General features: G+C 45.0%; 1 protein-coding gene across 3 annotated transcripts in view; it reads left to right on the top strand.

Annotated features, from left to right (window-relative positions):
* The first annotated feature begins 8,929 nt into the window (after positions 1 to 8,929).
* The window catches only part of HEPHL1 (hephaestin like 1), a 70,794-nt gene continuing 57,032 nt past the window's right edge, over positions 8,930 to 22,691 (top strand). Inside the window, exon 1 of one of the 3 annotated variants that reach the window (XM_006194228.3) lies at positions 8,930 to 9,332. In XM_006194228.3, coding sequence (XP_006194290.2) covers positions 9,163 to 9,332 — 170 coding nt within the window. In that variant the 5' untranslated portion in view covers positions 8,930 to 9,162. The remainder of the gene's footprint in view (positions 9,333 to 22,691) is intronic. The other 2 variants (XM_006194227.3, XR_004323083.1) reach the window with 2 other exon arrangements.

Here is a 22,691-nt window from a genome sequence, read left to right as displayed (position 1 = left end):
GTGAGCAGCTTGGTATCTTCCCAGAAAACAGGCTGGGAAGTTGATATACCCCTTCCTGAGTGCCCTGCCCTGCTCTGCATTCTGAGGGCCCAGGTCACTGGAGCAGGTACTAAGGACAGCCCTGTTGAGCCATTACTGGAAGAACCACAGAAGTGGGGGAGAAGAGAGTGGGGTCTTCCATCTCTTGACAAGTGGGGCATCTAGAGTCCAGATTAACTTTCAACCAGCCGATCCTATATAGTGTCCTGATTTGCTGAATGCCTTCACACGGACATTACTCTGAAATCCTGGGGCCTCAGACAAGAGAACGCTCCCTAAATCTCTAAGACTTCTTCTCAGGTCATTAGTAATGAAGGGACGTGGAGATTTCTTCACTAGCAAAATCAGTGCTATTACACCAAGATCATTGTAACTCAAGCTTCCAGGAGGCCCACCTATTTCAATAGAGTATTGGATACACTCAAGAAATTCTAGGTCCTGCAAAAGAATCCTTGAAAGTTCTGTTGCAATGGAATCTAACTTTTCCTGACCATCCAGAGATTTGTCAGACTGTTACCTTCTTTGTTTCTGAGCTGTGACCATATAGAGTCTTAAGAGCATTTAGTGGTGGATTTAGGAGAAGTTATGACAACATGCCATGCACTCAGGTTACAACACAGCTGGCTGTGAGGTTTGAGCTTGGACAGCCAGGCATAGTTATATGTGACAGAGATTGGGAAGGGTAATCCCTGTCCTGTGGAGGAGTGAGTGAATGCCTGACCCTTTAGAAATGGAAAGAGGCAGGGGGTGGGTCTCTGGGGACTTTCCAGTTCTTTGCTTTGGTTTTTCTCTTTCAGTGAGAAACAGGGTATGACCCTAAAGAGTCTGGAAGTGTCACCAAAGAGATACTGTAGGAAAACTACGTCTGGATCACAGTGGCCAGATTGTTCCCCTCCCCTCCAAACACACACACACACACATGCACACAAACACTCTCACACTGGAGCTGGGAGGAGAGCTGAACCCAAGGCTGTCCTTAGACCTGGGTAATGGGGCCTTGCTTTGAGCCTTGGTCCTTAGGAGGTCCTTCATTCTAGAATGCCTTTCTCAAAGATGGTTCCCTTCTGGTGTCTAGGACCTTCTGGGCTAGCAGTACCATCTGGACGGGGTGCCTTGAGCCCAGACAGGAACCTCCACGGGCCTTGCTCTCAGGTCCCATTTCTCCCCTTTAAGGCACTTTCCAGTCCTCCAGCCTGTGCACGGGGTTGACCAGATGCCTCTGGGGGCTCTAGGCCTCATGCCCACATGGTTGTCCCAGGGCCCTGTGTTCAGCTCCCGTTCTAGGAGGGTGGCCTGGTGAGCGGATTGCTTCTGTTGGCAGGCATCTTTGCTTTGTGGGGTTGTGTAAGGCTGGCTGCCAGAATGGGGCTAAGACTCCGATTGTTTCGATTGTCCTCCTCCCTACCCTGCCACACACACCCAAGGGGCAGTCCTACCTGAACCCTGAAAATCCATACCTCAGAGGGGCACTAGGGGCTTGACTCACACCCCAGCTGTGTTGATCTGTGTGGAAGGGGGGAGAGACAGAGGAGCTTGAGGAGAGAATGAAGGGGAACCCAATCCCTCTGCTCTCCTTTTTACTACATTTGTGGTTGAAGGCTGGCTCTCCTGAGTCTCCGGCACCAGGGTTTGCCTCGGGCGTGTGGCCCGTGAGGCGTCATCAGACACCTCCCCGGTAGGGGAGCCAATGGATGCCTGAAAGTGGAAGCTCCCACTGGGTAGGGCAGGGATGTGGCCCATTAACTTTCCTCACAGAACTCAACTGCAGTGTCCCTCAGCCCTGACCTTGGGCTTTTTTTTTTTTTTTTTCATAATGGCTTTAGGGAGGGACGTCAATATGCTGTTTTCCACCCTATAAAATATCAGCGTGCTTCAGAGCAAACTGCCGGGCCACCTCCCCAAACATCTCAGACATTTCCTAGGTGTCCCCTCCCCACCTGCACTGGATTTCACTTGAATGTCACTAAATTCATCATGATATTTAGTTAACATTTTATTTTATTTAAATTTTTTAAACTGAGGTTTAGTTGATTTACAATGTTGTGTTAGTTTCTGGTGTACAGCATAGTGATTCAGTTATATATATTCTTTTTCATTATAGATTATTACAAGATATTGAATATAGTTCCCTGTGCTGTACAGTAGGACCTTGTTTATCTATTTTACATAGAGTAGTTTGCATTTGCTAATCCCAAACTCCTAATTTATCCATCCCCTCCCTTCCCCCTTTGGTAACTGTAAGCTTGTTTTCTATGTCTGTGAGTCTCTTTCTGTTTTATAAATAAGTTCATTTGTATCAACTTTTTTAGATTCCACATATAAGTGATATCATAGGATATTTGTCTTTCTCTGTCTGACTTACTTCACTTAGTATGATAATCTCTAGGTCCATCCATGTTGCTGCAAAAGGCATTATTTCATTCTATTTTATGGCTGAGTAGTATTCCCACATCTTTTTCATGCAGTCATCTGTCAATGGATAGTGAATATTTTAAATTAATATTTTAAAACTTATTTATTGTTTACCATCTGTTTTCCTCACTAGAACATAAACTTTTTGAGGGCAGGGACCATGTCTGTCTCATTCCTGAGTTGACTAGGACAGTTAACAAGGTAGATCCCCTGCAAATATTTTCAGAGTTGAATGAGTGATTTCATCACTGTACTTCCGTTTGGTGGAGTGTTTGTCCACGTGCATTCTTCTTTCTGTTCCTTTTAAAATCTTACATCATGTTTCTGTCTGAAGAAAGTTCTTACATGCTGCTAATGTTTCCTTCTTTGAAATGATCTCCTGACCTGGCCTTGGCTTTCATTTAGTCCCATCCCTACTAATATCGGTTGAGTGTGGAGGTCTGGAGTGTAGTCTTCTGTATCAGACAGACCTGGGTTTGAATCCTGGCTCTGCTATTTTCTCACTGTGTGACCCTGGGCAAGTTATTAATCTCCCCAAACCTTAGTTCTCCCACCTGCAATCCAAGAACAGAAACGTCTACCTTATAGAGTATTAAGGTGGCAAGGAGTAAGAGATGGTGTCTGTAAAACAGCCTGTGCCTTCCCTGACGTATTGTAAATGCTACAGTTGTTAATCTCATTTTCCCTCAGTGCCTACTGCTAACCACTGGTTCTGTGCTTACCACTGAGAACACAGATTAACTGGATGCCTTTCAGATCTCCCAATCCACATCTGAAGTGGCTGAGCACAGACCTGCGTATGGGGGTGAGGCAGGACTGACTCTCAGACCTCAGAGCTTGGAGCAGAGGCGGAAGGTAGGATGAGGGAAAGGAGGAAGGGAGGAGAGGGGAGGCCAAAATCCCAACCCAGGTGGGTGGATGGTCCAAAAAGGATGGGCAGGTGAGAGTCTTGGAAGAGCAAGAGCTTGGAGACAGGAGGCCCAGGGGTGGCAAGTGAAGTCTGGAATGGGCCCTGAGCCACAGGCTCCTTTAGTAAAGCCTTGGGACCTTCAGTGTAGTGGGAGGGAGGTGCTGAGGCTGGTTAGACACTGTTCTCAAGTTCAGAGTCTAGTAAGGGAGACTGATGTATAAGCAAACAAGGATAAGCATGTGTGCAAAATCCAGAGGCAGTGTAGGGGAGGGACACATTGGGGAGGGGGGGAAGCTGTGGTGGGTGTGGCAGGAACCAAGGAAGGCTTCCCAGAGGAAGAGCCTAGGAGGATGAGAAAGAATTTAGTGCAGGTGAGGGATGGGGTGGGTGGAGGATTGGGATATAAAAGGGAGAAATGAAGCAGAATGGTGTGTCTGGGTGCTCTGTAATAATCAGGGCTTTCCCTGGCTGTCAGGGGTGTGTGGCTGGGCTGCAGGGGCATTTGGGGATCCTCCTCCAATGGACAGGTCCTTGAACAGTCCTGGCTCCTATTCTGTACAGGGAGTCCGTCCCACTTAGTAATATGAAGCAGGCAACCATCCTCTCTGGCACCCCTGTTCCCCTGGGTCTGGGTGGTCCCGGTAGAAATGCTGGCTTTGGAGTCTCACAGAACTCTACTGCTTACCAGTCTGGGGCACTGAGAAACTTCCAGAGCCTCTCTGAGCATCAGTTTCCTCATCTGTAAAACAGGGATAAAATGGTGCACACCTGATAGGGATGCTGTTATATTTAAATGAGATAATGCATGTAAAGGGCTTAGCAATAGAAACCACTACGTACATAGTAGTAAACATCTAATCATTCATTCTTTCATTCATTCATTTGCACATGCGTTTGTTCACCATTTAACATCAGACACTGGGAACACAGGGATGAACCAGGCTGTCCCTGCCTGTAAGAAGCCTGTGTTGAGTGTTTGTGTGGGAGGCAGACAAATAAACAGATGATTACTGTGCTGTGTGAGTGTGTTCAGTGCTATGGCAGAAGGCACACGTCAAGTGATGATGAGAGCACAGGTGATGGGCACACTGGTTGCCAGGTTGCCACCATGCTGCTGCTGATGCTGGTGATGTTGATCAGAGCCTGGACTAAATGTGGAGGAGAGGGCTTCAGTCCCTAGGAGCCAGATCAGGATCGGTCTCAAAAGTCAAGTCAAGGCCATTAGCCCTTATACTGAAGGCCATGGGAAGCTACTGAAAAATCTCAGGCAGCAGAGAGACCTGGTCCCATCTGCATTCAGGAAGGTCACTCTGGCCCCAGCGAGAGCAGCTAGGAAGCTCTCCGGCTCCCAGTGAGGAATAATGAGGTCCCAACAAGAAACCGAGAGTCCCAATGAGGTTGAAAGTCTATGATCCATGGTAGCAGGGCAGTGAGAGGGCTGGACTGGTGAGAGTTTTTGGTCAGAGTTTGGGTTATCGAAAATCTCTTAAGGAATATTTAATGTTTCTCTTAAAACATGCAAAAAGTCTAAACAATGGGACAGCCGATTTCATCACTCATATTTATTTATTTAGTTTTGAGGGGAGATAATTAGGTTTGTTTGTTTGTTTGTTTGTTTATTTATTTATTTATTTATTATTTTTTAATAGCGGTACTAGGGATTGAACCTAGGGCTTTGTGCATGCTAAGCATGCACTGTACCACTGACCTATACCCTACCCCCTTATTTATTATTTAAAATAATAAGGCTAAGGCTATTAGCCTCAGCTAAGTTGGTTTTTCCCACTAAACGTTTCGAATATCCCATACTGTGTTGCAGAGAAGTATGATTTGATCCAAAACTGTCTTTTCCTCTCCTGATGCATGACATCAGATTTGCCATGTCTGAAACCTGGTGGGTATTATTGAGGAAATCAAGGAGTAAATGTCTGGACGGTCCATTTTACATAGGAAGTGCTTTAGTAATGTTGGGTTTCTCTGCTTTGTCTGAACAGTGTCCAGTGGAGTTTAAAGTGTCTGTTAACTCACAGATTTGCTGATCGCATTCTCGACATTGTCCGTAATATCTTGTATTTGGTGCTGGGTTTTCAGGAATGAGTGTCATGGGAACCCTGCAGTCACTCACCACCTTTCTTTTCTGTTCCTCAGCTCTTATGTCATTCAGATGTTTCTTGAGTAGCATCTTATTCTCCTAAAGTAAGGAAGAATCTCAGAGAGCTTTCCAGAACTCTGTTTCATTGCTTTTAGTAGCCTTCAGCACCTCTCTCATTCCCTGGGTCTCTTCTGTGGGCCTCATCTTGTTTCTTTTCAATTAAAAAAAAAAAAGTGGAGGTACTGGGGATTGAACCCAGTACCTTGCACACGCTAAGTACACACTCTACCACTGAGCTACGCCCTCACCCCCTGCCCCCCCAATGTGGGTCTCATTTTGAATCGGAAGTTAGGTGATGCCTTCCTCAGGGTTTTCATTATATATATTCAGTATCCTGGGTTGAAAAGTTAACTCGTGTGTATTTCTGGTCTGTGCCATGTATACCTCTGTTTCTCCTGTGTAAAAGAATTGTATGAAATATATTTTAATGAAGTTTTTTTGATACCACATCAAGCCTGTTTGACCCAAAATAGTCTGCATCTCTGGGCTATAAATAACCAAACGGCTATTTGTTCTGGGACATCTCCAAATTCCAAGAGCTCCGAAAGCCCTGCTTCTTTTTTTTTTTAATTTTTTAAATTTATTTTTTATTGAGTTATAGTCATTTTACAATGTTGTGCAATTTCCACTGTAGAGCACAAGTTTTCAGTTATACATGAACATACATATATTCATTGTCACTTTTTTTTCGCTGTGAGCTACCACAAGATCTTGTATATATTTCCTGTGCTATACTGTATAATCTTGTTTATCTGTTCTATATATGCCTGTCAGTATCTACAAATTTTGAAATCCCAGTCTGTCCCTCCCCAGCTCCCACCCCCTTGGCAACCACAAGTTTGTATTCTATGTCTATGAGTCTATTTCTGTTCTGTATTTATGTTCTTTTTTTTTTTTTAATTCCACATATGAGCGATCTCATATGGTATTTTTCTTTCTCTTTCTGGCTTACTTCACTTAGAATGACATTCTCCAGGGACACTCATGTTGCTGCAAATGGTGTTATATTGTCGGTTTTTATGGCTGAGTAGTATTCCATTGTATAAATATACCACCTCTTCTTTATCCAGTCATCTATTGATGGACATTTAGGCTGTTTCCATGTCTTGGCTATTGTAAATAGTACTGCTATGAATATTGGGGTGCAGGTGTCTCTTTGAAGTAGGGTTCCTTCTGGATATATGCCCAGGAGTGGGATTACTGGGTCATATGATAAGGAAAATAGACTTTACTTTCTGAGAGAAGTTTTAGGTTCACAGCAAGACTGGGCAGAAGGTACAGAGTTTCCCCACAAACCCCTGCCTCTACACATGCTTAGCTGTCCCCAATATCCACATCTCCACACTTGATGGACCTACAGTGACACATCATTATCACTCAAAGTCCATAGTTCACCTTAGAATTCACTCTTGGGGTTCTGCATTCTATGGGTTTGGACAAATGTATAATGACATGTATCTAGTATGTATTGTAGTATCATGCAGAATAATTTCTCTGCCCTAAAAATCCTCTGTGCTCTGCCTAGTCATCCTTGCATCCCTGCAAATCTCTGCTAGCCCGTGATCTTTCTACAATCTCTGTAGTTTTGTCTCTGCCCACTTGTCATCTAGTTGGAATTATACAATATGTAGATTTCAGATTGGCTTGTTTCACTTAGTAATATGCATTTAAGATTCTTCCATGTCTTTTCATTGCTCAATTGCTAATTTCCTTTTAGTGCTGAGTAATATTCCATTGTCTAGTTGTACCATAGTGTATTTAATCATCGATCTACTGAAAAACATTTTGGTTGCTTCCAGGTTTTGAAAATTATGAATAAGGCTGCTATAAACATCTGAATGCAGGTTTTTGTGTGGATGTGAGTCTTCAAGTCCTTTCCGTAAATACCAAAGAGCATGATTGCTGTATCATATGGTAGTGTTAGTTTGAGTCCTTTTTTCTGTTGGTTTTATTGAGGTATGGTTGACAAAAAAAATTGTAAGATTCTAAATGTGTACTGTACGTTTAGTTTTGTAAGAAACTGCTGACCTATCTTCTAGCATGGCTGTACCATTTTGCATTCTGACCAACAGTGAGTATTCCTGCTGCTCCACATCCTCACCAGTGTTTGGAGTTGTCAGTGTCTCAGATGTTGGCCATTCTGATAGGTGTGTAGTAGTATCTCACTGTTGTTTTAATTTGCGTTTCCCTGATGACCTACGGTGTGGAGCATCTTGTCACACGCTTATTTTCCATCCTGTATCTTCTTTGAGGAGGTACCTGTTGAGGTCTTTCCCCATTTTTTAATCAGGTTGTTTGTTTTCTTATTGTTGAGTTTTTAGAGTTATTTGTCTATTTTGGATAACAGTTCTCTATCAGATGTGTCTTTTGCAAGTAGTTTCCCCCATTCTGTGACTTCTCTTCTCATTCTTTGACAGTGTCTTTCACAGAGCAAAAATTTACTTCTAAAGTCCAGTTTATCAATTGTTTCTTTCATGGATCGTGTCTTCGGTGTTGTATCTAAAAAGTTATGAAGCCCATGCCCATCTGGATTTGCTCCTATGTCATTTAAATTTTCTTAGCAATCCCTCCATGTCTGTTTTGCAAACCCAGGCTTAGAGAAGTCAAGTTACTCTTCAGTGCCACTAAGTTAGTAACTGGTGGGACTAATTCAAACACAGGTCTGCCAACCTCCAAGCCCATCCAAGAGGCTGTCTCTTTCATTCCACGGCTGCTGCTTCAAGAACAACTCTGCGTGGAGATCAGATTGGCTCTCTTCTAGAGTTGGATGAGGTCTCTTTTAACACTGAGATTCTAGGTCACAGCTTAGAGCACACAGAAGAAAGGGCACTCCCTTCACCTTTTTGACCCTAAGACCTGCTACTGAGTTTTGTCTTCATGTGCCTGAAGGATGTGCCTCCCTTTTCATTTTCATTCATTTTGAGAAAGGCAGCTCACTGTTGGGGGTCCTCTAAATTTTTAGCTGAACTAGACCATTGCCTGCCTCACTTTTTACTGGTGGAATTTGAGAGAATCTGGGGGAGACAGTGCATGAACAAATGGAGAATTAGTGAGGTTTACAATGTTGTTATAAACTTTATGATGTGAGCTGATTGTTTCATGTAGCCTCATAAAACAAACTGGAGATGGTGGAGGGTGATTACATCACCCCCTCTGCCTTCTTGACAGAGATGAAGTCTTCTTTAGTGCTTGGGATTATTTCCTGATGTTCCACTCAGACCAGCCCAGTTTTCCGATTTTACTATGTTCCTTTAATGGGTATAGAGAAAAAAAGAGGAGATGGAGGCGGGGAGGAGGAGGGGGGAACTCTTCAGTCCAATGTATAGCCCTGCCATTTGTGGCAAAGATGAATGACTAATGTCAGAGCAGAGCACCAAAACTTACAGATACAAGCCTGTTTGGTTTGGGCAGTAAATAAATAAGCCAGTTACACATTTCTTGGATGGCTGGCAAAAGTTTTGTCATCAGAGCAACTACCATGTAGAGCTGGCTCTGCTTATCCAAGTTGTCAGCCTGTCCCAACCCCCAAACAACCCAAGGAGGAGGAGCTGGGCCTTGTCCATTTCGTATTTGTAACTAGCTCTGAGTGAGGGGGAGGGACAGGCAGGGTTGCCTCCTGCTCAGGCTGCTGGCCTGCGTTAATCCACAAATGCCTCGGAAGCGGCAGGCTGACTGCATCCTCCTCTTCACATTCCTGGGTCTGTCTGGGCTGGTTGGTGCAGTTACCAGAACATACCACATCGGGATTGTGGAAGAATACTGGAACTATGTACCCCAAGGGAAGAATGTTATTACTGGCAGAAGTTTCGCAGAAGACAAGTGAGTGAAATTGGAGTTCCCGTGGACTCCGCAGCTTTGGCCCCTTTTTGACCCTGCTTGGGGAAGGTGGTGTTCCTTGGGTGGCTATCGTGGTGGTGAGTTGACCTAAACCAGCGGGAAGGGTTTGGTGTTTGCTCTGAGAGCCCCAGCATGGGCAGGTGTGAAATTTGGAAGAGATATTCTTCGCTCCATCTATTCACAGCCTTGTCTGTGAAGAGCCATGTACACAACCAGGTGTTTTGAATAATGGCCAATTTTCACTAGGCATCACTAACAACTTTCAGGGGTTCGAGGTTCGCTTTGTTCAAAAAAAAAACAGTGAACCTTTGAGAGAAAAATTTGGTAATTTCCAAGAATTCTTTATAGCACAGGGAAATATATTCAATATCTTATAATGAAAAAGAATATGAAAAAAGAATATATATGTATAACTGAATCACTATGCTGTACACCAGAAACTAACACAACATTGTAAATTAACTATACTTCCATTAAAAAAATAAAAATGAAGCCATATAACTGGTTTTACTGAAAGAAAAAAGGAATTCTTTACAGTTGACATACACAGTGTTTTCTTTGTTTTTATTTTTGGAATGAAACATCATAATTAGAGATACATATGCTATAGGTTGCTACATTTTGTTTTGTTTTGTTTTGTTTTGCAATGTTTAACAGAGAGGGGCAATTGTTGTGGATTTGGCTGGTACTTAGAGAGTTTCCTTGAGTCCACTTAGAAGTGGCTTCTTCGCTGGTAAAAGGTGTGTTCTGGCCCTAACTCATTCAGTCTGAGGGCAGTGTTTACCCCAGAGCCCATGGTATAGCTGGATGAGATGGTGCTGGAATCTTCTATGCCCCTGATCTTGTATTTTTGCAGGAAATAGCTCTTGCTCCCCCTCTTCCTCTCAAGATGTTGTGTCTTCAGTCTCTTATCTGTTCCCTGGAACCTGGAACACATAAGAGATTTAAGTCACCCTCTGGCTCCAGAAACAGTCGTGCAGATTTTCAACGTTGTAGTTCTTAGAACATCTTTTGAGGTGTTTTGGTAAAACAGTCATATATTCAGATGCTTGTTCCTTTCCTGATAGGCAGAGCCCTGTGCATTCAACATCCGAGTTCCACTCTCTAGAGATGAGATTAGTTGCTAAGATTCATGGAGTCTGCCAACAAGTCTTTAAGAGCCAGGTCGCCCTCTGGGGAAAGATCAAAGATCCAGTTGGCTTGGACACGTGGCTTCCAGGTTTCTGAACAACACGAAAGGGGCATAGTCATGTTTTGTTTATTCAAAAAGGATGATGCTCATACCAGTCAGGCTACCAAGAAAGAGTTTTCCTTAAGCACCGTACCAGGAAATTGAATGTGCAAGGGGCTATTTCCAGAGAAAGCTCTTGGCTTCTTTCAGTCTCCCATCTGCTGACCATTGGTGGTGGTGGTCTCTGTTGTGACAAACAGATATGGGGTTGAAAGTCTCCCCTAACGACCGGTAGCCTTCCCTAAACATAGAGCTCTGCTGGCCTCAAAAAGAGCTCAATGGAAAACGATCATCGTGAGCAGCTACTGGACGCGAGACTATTCAAGACGTGTACGCTGAGTGTCATGGACATAGTCTGTAAACTCAGTGTGATACTGGATTGCCTTTCCATAAACACAGAGTTCTTTCTCCTAAAATACTCCTGTCAGCATAGCTGTTTGGTAGCACTTATTCTGACCCAGGGACTCCGCCAGAGACCATCGCTGCTCTCAGGTTTTATTAGACCCACCGCACAAACAAGGAACTGAAGCTCTGAGGTGAAGAAATTGGCCAGAGCTCACAGAGTAAAAAGCAGCACCAGACTCACTTTGCTTTGGCTTCAGAGCCAATTATTTTTTCGCCACGCAACCTGTTTGTTGGCAAAGGTGATCCTTTCCCACTGAATGGAACTCAGCTTTGAGGGAAGCCAGGATTCCAGTAATAAGAACTTTCTAGAAAGACCCAATTCTGTACCAAAGGCTGGTTTAGTCTCACTTGTCACTCTTTCCAGAGAGACACTGAAAACAATCACTGATGCCAGTAACCAAACTGGTTACCTGGGTTCATTCAAAAACCCAAAGTACTTTAAATTACTGAAATACTAGAACGCCACTTCCCGCAAGGCTGGGTGTGGGAAGAGGTCAGGGGCTCTCTGCTGATGATTCAGCTAGAAGATGGTGCTTCGAAGAAAGTACAATAAAATATATGAAAAGAGTTACGGTGAGAAAGAAAAGGAGAAAAAGAAAGAAAATGGGCATGACTAAAACAGAATTTGGCGTCAGATTAGAGTGGCTCCCTGTGAGAGGACTCCTGCCCCTCAGGAGGAACTGGCACATTCGAGGGCATTCCGGGAGTGCCAAGGTCCCCACGTGTTTCCCTCCAGTGTGTAAAGGGGCAGCGTTTATGCAGGGCCGACTCCTGACTCTCGAAAGGGGAGCCTCCGTGAGGATGCGATGCGTGTTGGCTTTTATCAGCAATCACGGCAGGAAGTGCTGCTGGTATGGCGGGCGGCTTAGGGCGAGTTCCCAAGGAGGCGTGGGTGTGGCTGGCTGCTGACTCTTGTTCGAAGACCACAGGACACAGGTCTCAGGTGCCACGATTCGCAGGTGTCCTGGGAGCCACAGGTGACACATGCAGCGATGCCACAGTTATGGGACATATATGGAGTTCACTGTGTATGCTGTGTTGTGTCAGCTCCCCAGCAGCAAGGGGGCATCTTGGGTGATGTGACTGCCTCTCACTCAGCTTCTGCAGGATGAGTGGACAGCATTTCTGAGGACACTCTGCCTTTAGGACATTCAGACCCAGACAAGTTCCTGATACTTAGAAGTCCATGACCGCTGGGTGCCTCGTATCCCACCATGAGCAGAAAGAGCCTGAAATGGCAATCAGGAGACCTGACTTCTATTCCTTGCTTTGCCCCCAGCTCGCTATGTAACCTTGAAACAGGTCACATAATCTCCCTAATTTCCTTAATTTGTGGGGGAAGAAAAGGGAGTTGAAATATAATCCCTAACATCACCTGAGAAGTATCATTCCAAGGCATCAGAAATAATTTTCGAAACTGAAGAAAAAACATCCTACCTGACTTACCAGTTCTTAGAAAGATTTTTACAATGGTGAAAGAAAGGAGAGAGACGATTTCCAAGTGTTCAGCCTAGGAATCAGACATGGAGAAGGACTGAGAGAGGAGATATGTGACAATTTTTGAAGTATTCTGTATTTTTCTTTACCCATCCAGTTTTTTCCCCTGTTCTTGAACAACTATCTCCAATTCTTCGCTTCACCTGCAAAGTTTTTCCCCACAGCCCTGGCTTATTCTGATCAGTTTCCTTCCCAATCCCTCCTGGCGCTTGGTGTCCTTATCTGGCCTTGGACACAGCGTTCCCTTCTCTCTGCTTTGCTCTCTGGCAGTTTGAGGTACATCAGTCACCTCTGCAGCTGGAGGATGAGGGCCATGGTGGTGGAGGGGCAGGCCCAGCATACTCATAATAACCCCCCTCCCTGCACAGAGCTCTGTCAGTGACAATAACCCACGGACGACGGAGCAGGGCTGGTCACCTGGAATCATTAAAGTAAGAACTAAGCGCTCTGTCAATTTAGTTGTTCTGGTTGCTGTATCTCTGAATGAGCAGAATCGGCAAAAATTAGGGGAAAAGGAAGGTGAGTGCCAAAATTTCAGTGATGGAAAAAAGCTTGGAAACCAAAATTAGGCAGTGCCAAGAGCCTAATAAATCCTGATTCACGAGAAGGAGTTAGGAAAGAAATTGAAATCATTTCACCCAGATGCTGTAGCAGTCAGATGGTGCAATTTAACTTTCTGACCTGTTACCTTTGCTTGATAACAGGGTTCAAAAATACAATTAAGGAGGAAGTTATAGCTCAGTGGTAGAGTGTGCGCTTAGCACACACAGGTCGTAGGTTCAATCCCCAGTACCGCCATTAAAAAAGTAGGTAAACCTAATTATCTCCCCCTTCCAAAAAAAAAAACAAACTCAAAAGACAAAACAAAACAAAAAACTCAAACCAAAAAATAATTTTAAAAAGGAGTCTAGAGTTGTGGCAAAGACCTCATATTAAAAAAAATAAACAACATAACAAACAACATAACATCATGGAATATGACAATAAACATAAAATAATTTTAAAATGTAATAAATAAATAAATGAATGAGTGAATAAATAAACCTAATTATCTCCCCTGGCCAAAAAAAGAAAAGAAAAGAAAAGAAAATCTATCTATCTATATATATAAAGACTGGAAGCACTAATGTTACCTAGGAAGTATTGGATTTAGGAGTTATATTGTATTTAGAAACATTTTCTCCTGATGAATATATTCCTCCTTTTCCCCTTGGACTTAATGGGGACACAGGGCTCCTTTGATTTGCTTGGGGATGGTGTCAGCATTTGATTCACTCATGCCAGTCTGGCTCATAAAGCACTTAATTAAGGTGTGACTGTGCTTCGGTGGTAAAGCCTGATGTTTAATGGAACCAGAGTGGGTCACTTTATTTAAAGCTACAGTTCTCACCCAGACCTCCTTTAGCCAGCAACACACATGAAGCCTTTTTCTTCTCAGTGAAAGGCAGGGGTTTTCATGGATATGAACTCTCAGGCAGAACTACACTTGGACATGAGTGAAATTGACCACTGCTCAAACCCTATGTTAGGGTCCACTGAGGGAGTTTACCCAGTCACATCACTATGGCAACCCAGTGGGTGGCAAAGGGTTTTGAGCACCCCCTGTGAGCAGTTAAGGACAGCCCTGTATGTTTATCTGAAAGAAGAGCCAACTGAAGGGAAGCAGGTGGGGGAAGTGAAAGGCTTTTGTAAGCTTTGAAATAAAGAGAAGGATACCACCTCATTACAGCTTGATCTTAGAGAGATGATGACTTTCAAATCTCAACTTCTATCTTATCAACAGGAAAAAAATCCTATGTTGGGCATGATGCCTTGACAATCTCTTGGGGTTGCTGTTATTCCCTGTATCAGTTAGTGATTGCTTTGGGCTGCCAGGAGAGACAAGAATCGAGTGGCTTAAACAATTTAGGGTTTTGTATACTCTTATGAAAGAAATCCAGAGGTGGCCAGTCTAAGGCTGGTGGGACAGCTGGCATGATAGAGTTTCAGAGGCTATCTATGTTTATGACCTACCATCCTTAGCATGTGACTTCCTCCTCGGGGAACTTTATGGTCACAAAGTGGCTGCTAGAACTCCAGCCCTCACATCTCTGATCCAGGAGGGAAGAGAGGAAGGGGAAAGTTAGAAAGGGCATAATTCCTACTTCATCAGTCCTATAAAGGGTTCTCATGGAAACCCCACCCAACTAATTCTATTTACGTCTCATTGAATACTCAAATCCACAAAGGGGGCTTAGAAATACAGTTTTTTAGTTATGTGCTTTTTGGCCTGAACAGAAGCAGGATTTGATTCTGTTACTAAGAAAAAAAGAAAGGGGAGCATGAATACTGTAAGGCAGCTGGCAGTCCCTACCACCCTCCCCTGCCTAATTCTCCCCTTTTCCCAACCTTCATGAACACCTTCTTAGTCTTCCTTTTCCCTTTTTACCTCCAGATAGTGGGTCCCCAAGGCCTGGTTAGTGGGCTTTGAGAGAACTCACAGACAACATAATAGCTTACTGTCATCAAGTCCTTTGTATGTTCCAGGCTTTAATTGTCATTAAAGCTTTCAGTGCAGGAGGGTGACAGATCTCCTGCCCTGGTCAGGAGGACCAGGAGGCTCAGGGAAGGTTTCCTCAGTAGTCCAAGTGGTCTAACAGAGATGCCACGGCAGCTTGGACTGCTGGTGAATGTGCTCAGGGGTTGCTCTGGGATCAGCTGAGAAGCTTCGAATTCTTGTTCCACTGACTAGGCAAGTGATTGAATCTTTCTTAGCCTCAATTTTCTCATTGGTAAAATCGGGATAATGACAGTACTTGCTTCTGAGGTGTATTAGTTTCCTGTGGTGGCCATAACAAATGACCACAAACTGGGAGGCTTAAAACAACAGAAATGTATTCTCTTCCAGTCCTGGAGGTCAGAAGTCTGAAACGAAGGTGTTGGCAGGGCCACACTCCCTCTGCAGGCTCTAGGGGAGAATCCACTCATTGTCTGTCTCCACTTCTGGGGGCTGCTGGCAGCCCTTGGCTTGTGGTGGCCTCACTCCAGTCTCTGCCTCTGTCTTCATATCACCTTCTCCTCTGTGCATGTCTAATTTCCCTCTTAGAAGAGTGCTTTTGGTGGCATTTAGGACTCACCTGAATAATCTGGGATCATCTTATCACAAAATCCTTAATTGCATCTGCAAAAACCCTTTCTCCAAATAAAGGGATTAGGATGTGGACTTACCTCTGGGAGCCGTCATCAGCCACCGTGGTGTCAGGAGGCTCACATGACAGGAGATCTGTAAGTGCTCAGACGTGATGCCTGGGACTGGGTTAGCACTCCAGAAATGTCCGTCATCGTGGTAGCTCTCCTGTCTCGAGGGGTTCTCTGAAAAGCAGGAGCTCTGTGGGAAAGAGACCTCAAATGTCAGGTTTTCCTTATTTCTAATTAGAGCTTTGCCAGAAACAACCATCAACTCCCATGACCCCCACTGACTGAATGCTCACTCTCCCAGAAGCCGTGCGTAAGGCTCCACATCTCATCTACCCCTCACAGTGGCTGCGCCATGGTCAGTGGTTGACAGCTGAGGAGACTGGGGTTCAGAGAAGTTAAGTCGCTTCCCCAAGATCTCACAGGGTCAAATTGGGGTGCTGGGATTCAAGCTCATCTCTTTTTTATTTCCATTTTTTTAAACTGAAGTATAGTTAGTTTGCCATGTTGTGTCAATTTCTGGTGTACGGCAGAATGCTTCAGTTATACACATGCATCCATGTATTTCTTTTCTTGTTCTTTTTCATTAGGTTACTACAAGATACTGAATATAGTTCCCTGTGCTCTACAGAAGAAACTTGTTGTATATCTATTTTATATATAGTAGTACCTGCAAGTCTTGAACTCCCAATTTATCCCTTCCCACCCACTTTGCCCTCTGGTAACCATCAGTTTGTTTTCTATGTCTGTGAGTCTGTTTCTATTTTGTAAATAAGTTAATCTGAGTCATTTTTTTTAAGATTCCACATATGAGCGATATCACATGATAGTTTTCTTTCTCTTTCTGGCTTACTTTACTTAGAATGACAATCTCCAGGTCCATCCATGTTGCTGCAGATGACATTATTTTATTCTTTTTAATGACTGAGTAATATTCCATTATGTATCTATCTATATAGGCCAATATCACTGATGAACATAGATGCAAAAATCCTTGCCAAAATATTAGCAAACAGAATCCAACAACACATAAAAAAGATTATGCATCATGACCAGGTGGGGTTCATCCCAGGGACACAAGGGTGGTTCAACATACGCAAATCAATCAATGTAATACATCACATCAACAAGAGAAAGGACAAAAACCACATGATCATCTCAATAGATGCAGAAAAAGCATTTGATAAAATTCAACACCCATTTATATATCTATCTATATATATATCTCACAACTTCTCTATCCACTCGTTGTTGATGGACACGCAGGTTGCTCCACTTCTTGGCTATTATAAGTAGTGCTGCTGTGAGCATTGGAGTGCATGTGTCTTTTTGAATTAGAGTTCCCTCTGGATATACAAGCCCATTCTCTTTTCCCTTGACCGTGTGGATTTGTTTTTAACATGCCTGTGTGTGTTCTGGGGAGCTTCTGTGGAAATGAAGTGGGAAAAGGGAGAACTCAAGACTTAGGTGATACCAGGGGAGCACAGAGCAGTGTGTAAAGGAGCCCATCACTGGATGGGATGGCTTTAAAAATGATTATTCTAATTAAGAAGGGTGTGCAGTGTGTAATCACCATCTTCACCTTTCCTTTTGCCCAGTGGCTCTTGTCCCAGTCTAGTCCTATTTTCTCCTTGGTGAACCACATCCCATCTCAAGCTCAGACAACACCTCTGGTCCTTATTGTGACTGTATGATCTCACATGTGTGCTCTGACCACACCTTCTGCTGATATTACTTTGCAGTTCATCTTCAACCCATATGCCCCCAATGTGCATTCAGACATACAGGCTCTATACAGTGTATGTGCCCCTTCATATAGAAAACTGGGTGTTGCTGTTTATTCACCAGTGCGTATGTTCTGTCTTCCCAATCAGCTGGGAAATCTCTGGAATACAGGGACTGAGATTCATATATCTTGACCCCAGTTTCTAGTTTAATGTCCCATATCCAGTAGAGATTCAGCAACAGCTTGATGGTTGAATGAATGGGAAAATCCCACTAAATGATCCAGGTTGTGGGGGACGGTGCAGATGGTGAGGGGCACAGCCCTATGAGCTTCAAACTGCTCAGGACCTAACCTACCGTCCACCTCTGCCCTGGTGAGATGATTCCCACAGGCAGGTCTGTTCTGACCATGGTTCATCTTGCCTGCATTTGGAAGGTGTCTCCCTTCACAGTATTGCCCCTGGCCTTGGCAAAGTGAACATTTGGTCTTCAAAGCAGTTGACAATGTGAAACTTCCCAGGCCCGTGGCATTCCTTCCCAGCAGGAAATAGACATCTCCTCAGCTTGAGTCAAAGTGTTAGAATGTAGGTTGGGGATGAATCTGAGGGGTAGTGATTACTCAGTTGCTCACAGTGGGCCATCCTGTGGCTACACGAAACAATACACAAGCCACCAGCAAGGCATTCTGATGAGTGCACTCGAGCTGAACCAGGAGCCACTTCCTGTGGATGGCTCCTTGAAGTCACCCACTTGCTTTGTTCCTTTGGGAAGATTTGCATCTTCTAAGGCACCTAGGAGCTGTGGCTTCTGTCCTACTGTTTCAAATGCATAATGTATTCTTAGGGATAAGTTGCTGCTTAGACACTGAAAAGACTTTGTCTTACATCTACCACTCCCCTACCTTTGCCACTGTCAGTAGTTCCTCTGGATTTAAATAGTTCCTATGGTTTGAAATAGTTACTATAGTTTTTATGCTAAAGATTTTAGAAATGTGATCTCCAAACTTGCAGGTATATCAGAATTATATTAGTTGGAATAGGTCATGTTGTGCTACAGTAACAAACAACCCCCAAGTCTCAGGGGGATGACCCCACAGAGGTGTATTTCCCACCCTCTTGGGTTCACAGAGGGTCACTTGACTCCAAGACAGCTGTCTTCCCCAGGAAAACTTGCAGCCAGGCAGCTTGGATCTTGAGCCCTCACTATCTTCACTTGAGGCTTCCCCTGCAGCAGAGGAAGTGAGGGTCTTGTAATGGCAATGAAATGCCCTGGCCCAGAAGTGACACATATCACTTCCACTCATAGCCTATTTGTCAAAATCCCATGGCCCCACCTACCTGTAAAGCTCTTTGCTCTCCCCTTCTGCTGAGAGGAAAGAAAAATCAGAATGGGCAAGTGCCGGAAGGCTCTAGGAATTGTTTGGTTATCTGGGGGAGAAAAAAGATGCCACTGGCCCTGCCACCAGAAAGTCTGATTCAGTTGCCCTGAAGTGGAGCCTAGGGATCTAAATATTTAGCAGATGTCCCATGTGGTACACAGGTGGACATTTAGGAACAACCATGTTAGAAAACCTAATTCCCTCTTGGAGTGACCATTGGCTGTTGAGGTGGTAAGACTGACACACATCTAGGAATGTGCAAAACAAGTCGATACATAACTCGGTACTAAAATATGCAGTACATGCAATGTGTTGTAGGAGGGCAGCGAACACTTGCCCTCCCTCTGATCTGATATTCTCGCCTTTTGTTTGGATGGCTCTGCCAGACAACTCATGGTAAGGAACTTTTGCTCAGCATGCATTTGTGCATGTGTATGTGCATGAGTGCATGCTTGTGCTGGGAGCCCAAAGTAGAGAAGTAAGGAGGGTCAGATGTCCATCTTGCCCTGCAAGGTCTGTTGGAATTATAGGCTTCTATGAATAACCTCATTATAGCTCTTTACCTGTCAGGCTGAGCCTAGAAAAGACACCAGGGATTCTGAATCGACTCCTTGCTCTGTCATTGACTTCCTTGGTGACCAGTATAAAGCCAAGCGACTCTGCTTACTCTGGGGCTAATGAGCCAGCCTGAGGCTGACTCAGTTCTTTGCTCTTCCTCCTCCTCCTTCTGAACAGCCTGTTTAGTTAGGACTTGTATTCAGCTGCTAGTTAAAGAAGCCTGAAGAACACTGGCTTAAATCTATTTATTAGCTTACACAAAAGAAATTCATAAGTTTGCAATCTCAATCTCAGGGTCCTTTCCTTTGGCTTTCCACTCGACCATCACTAGGGCGTGATTCGTCATTCTCTCAAGACGGCTGCTAAAACTCCAATGATCGTGTCTTCATTTTGCGCGTGGATAATGGGAAGGGCAAGGGACAGAGAGGGGCTCTCCCAGTGGACTCCAGAGAAGTACCACGGACTGACAGATGCTTACCCCTCATTGGCTAGAACTGTGTCCCATGACCATCCAAGCTGCAAATGAGGCTGGAAAACACAAGAGCCTTTACCCTAAAGCCCCGGGTCAGGCGTCCAGACTTTCTATCCTATCCCCTTGCACGGGGAAATGTAGGCGTCTGCCTTGTGGAGCCGAAGAGGTGGACTCTGGCCCCTGGGCAGACACATGTTGGCTAAGTGGATACACAGAGGCAGAAGGCCGGTGTGCACAGACCAGAGTGTGCCCAAGACCTCAGTCCCGAAGCTGAGACAGAACTTGGACTTGTCAGCTTGGACTGAGCAGGGATTCTCTTCCCTCCAAGTCAGGGCACAGGCGCTCAGCACGCCAGTAGGGGACGGAACGCTTGCCCTCATGGCACGCTGTGTGTGGCAGCTGCGTTTTCAGAGGTAGATGGCATCCAGGAAGAGATGGCCCCCTCTGTAGCCAAATTGCCTGGACCCCCTTTTCTAAATAAAATGTGAGCTTGTTTTATTATGACTGTAAATATGATGTTACGGAGGAAAACACTGCCCCGGCACAGAAGAGGGTGAATGAAAGTAAACTTCTTGTCTCATGGCCCAGAGGCTATGGTTTATGGTTCTTCTGGCTGCTTTCCAAATGTTTAATCTGTATATATATACAGACACACACACACACACACACAATGTGTATATATATACACATTGTTTAAAAAACACACAAATGGGATCATACTTTACATGCTGCTCTGCAGTTTGCTTTTTCCATTTAGTCTCTTGGTGACCGTGCCACATTGCCACTTGTAGGACCACCTAATTCTTTTGTTTGGCTGAGTGGTCTGAATGTGCCATTATTTTGTTTCCCCAGGCACCAGCCGAAGAATATTTCCGACTTTCCAGGTTTTTGCTACGAAAATCATTGTTGTCATTCTCCAAGCCTTTTGGCAGAGTTCCTGGTCCCATGCTCGGGATTGGCAGCTGAACCTGGCATCTGGGGGAGAGAGAGCTTTGCTGCCCCTGGGAAGATGGGCCCTATGACTCTAGAGTGCTGGCCTTTCTCTGGCTCAGCCCATCCCTGGCTCCCTGTGGGCGCCTGAACCCATGGCTTCCTCCTTTGTCCCAGGAGCCTGCCCCGATCCTGACTCCACACCAGGGCAAATCCGGGCAAGGCTGACATGTGTGGGTGTGGGTGCCCGGGCAGGCTAGTAATCTGGTGCTCCAGGCAGATAAATAACACGGGGCCCCTTCAACTGATATTTGCCAAAACACTTGTTCAACTCTTTTCTGGAGGAGAGGCTGAGCACTGAGAAGAGGAGAAGGTGGCCTGGTGGTGGGAGTTCTCACCTTCCCCTTGGTCACAAGAAGAAAGAGCCCACCCTACCGTTCACTGGGCCAGTCCTCCGGGGAAGGGATTTCAGTGGCCACCTGTTACTGGTTGAGCCCATCCCCGGGGGTCTCCTCCCTCCATCTCCCCAACTCCGTCTCAAGCAGCTGATTTTCTTCAAACACATTACAGTACTCTCCCCAGAGAAGTTCTGCAAGTGTTCGTTTTCTCTACCTTCCATGTCACTTCCAGTGAATTTTATCCCCACAGTGATGCCTCCAGCTCCCCAGTGATGCTGCAGTGCCCTTTAGGGCTGAGGCCCAGCTGCCCCACCTCTTAATCTGGCTCAGTTGAGGACCCCTGGAAGTTCTCCTGCCTCCAGGGCCAAGGCCAGTCTTGTTAAAAGGAGCTTTACCGCTGACGGTCTGACCGTGGCCATTGATCCTATTAGGTGGTCTGGGGCAGGCCGGATGCTTCAGCTGGTTAGAATGAGGAAGTGGTAAGGTTGCGAAGAAATGGCTTTGTAACTTGACTTGTAAACTGTGCTGTGTTCTGTTTAAATGCTTTTCTTTTTAATTTTGTGACGCTGTAAGCTTCAGTTTATAAATTACAAAAAAGCAAAGTTGGTGTAAACCCTATTTCTCAGCATCATCCCTGGGAGAGAGAAAACACGTGAAAAGCTGCTTGTGATTCCCTGAACCGACCTCTGACCCACCCCCACTGACCTCTGACCCCTTTGCTCAAGCCATGCCTTCCACTTGGAGAGCCTGTCGTCTCTCCCTCTCTCCCAACTGCCCAGAGCATTTTGTTCTCCTCTTACAATTCTCATCCATCTCTTTTGTGTGGGCATCATTTTGTCCCTTTCTCTTGATCATAGACTGCCCTCTTCTGGGGTTGCGTCTTGTTCATGTTTTTATGCAAAGCAATACCTAGCCCTGCACCTCGCATGCTTTAGGTCCTCAACCTGTACTTGTTGGAAGTCAGCAGAATCATTTTCAAGCTCATCCCAGGACTGAAACAGAAGAGATGTATGTGGGATTCCCTGGGAGAATTCTCAAAGGGGTCACTTGTGCTGATGGGGACAGAGCCCATTGCAGCAAAAAGGAGGGTCTTCTGTTTGATCCCCATCTGAGGTGGTCGTGTAAGTTGCAAAGGGCTTGATCCATCATGGGGACACAGTCACACGTGGGTATAAACTTCATACATTCTGGTCCAGGAAATATGTCTACCTCAGGAGGACCACTGTTCCTGGTTGTCTCCGGGCAGTACAAGAATGTGGTTCGGGTCCGGTTACATTCTGAACCCCAAGTATCTACGGGTTTGTAACTCTGACTACTGATGTCTGAGCCAGGGACCTGGGACAGGTCAAGGGTGCTTGAATCAGGGCATCTGCTGAGGGTTCTGACTCAGAGGAGGGAGGCAGGGTGAGGCAGAGGAAGAGTTGGTACAAGGCAGTCTGGAGGAAGCTGGGAGGCTGGAGTTGCCTCACACGACTTTGGGCTGCCATATCACTGAGCAGATCCTCCAAGGTCTTTTACATCCAACTGGTCTAACCCGAGAATAACTCTGACACCCTTTGTGGATCTAGAATGA

Source organism: Camelus ferus, chromosome 10 (assembly GCF_009834535.1).
Source record: "Camelus ferus isolate YT-003-E chromosome 10, BCGSAC_Cfer_1.0, whole genome shotgun sequence".
Lineage (NCBI taxonomy): Eukaryota > Metazoa > Chordata > Mammalia > Artiodactyla > Camelidae > Camelus > Camelus ferus.
The sequence above is the reverse complement of the archived record's forward strand: the minus strand, read 5'-3'. Positions and strand labels throughout refer to the sequence as shown.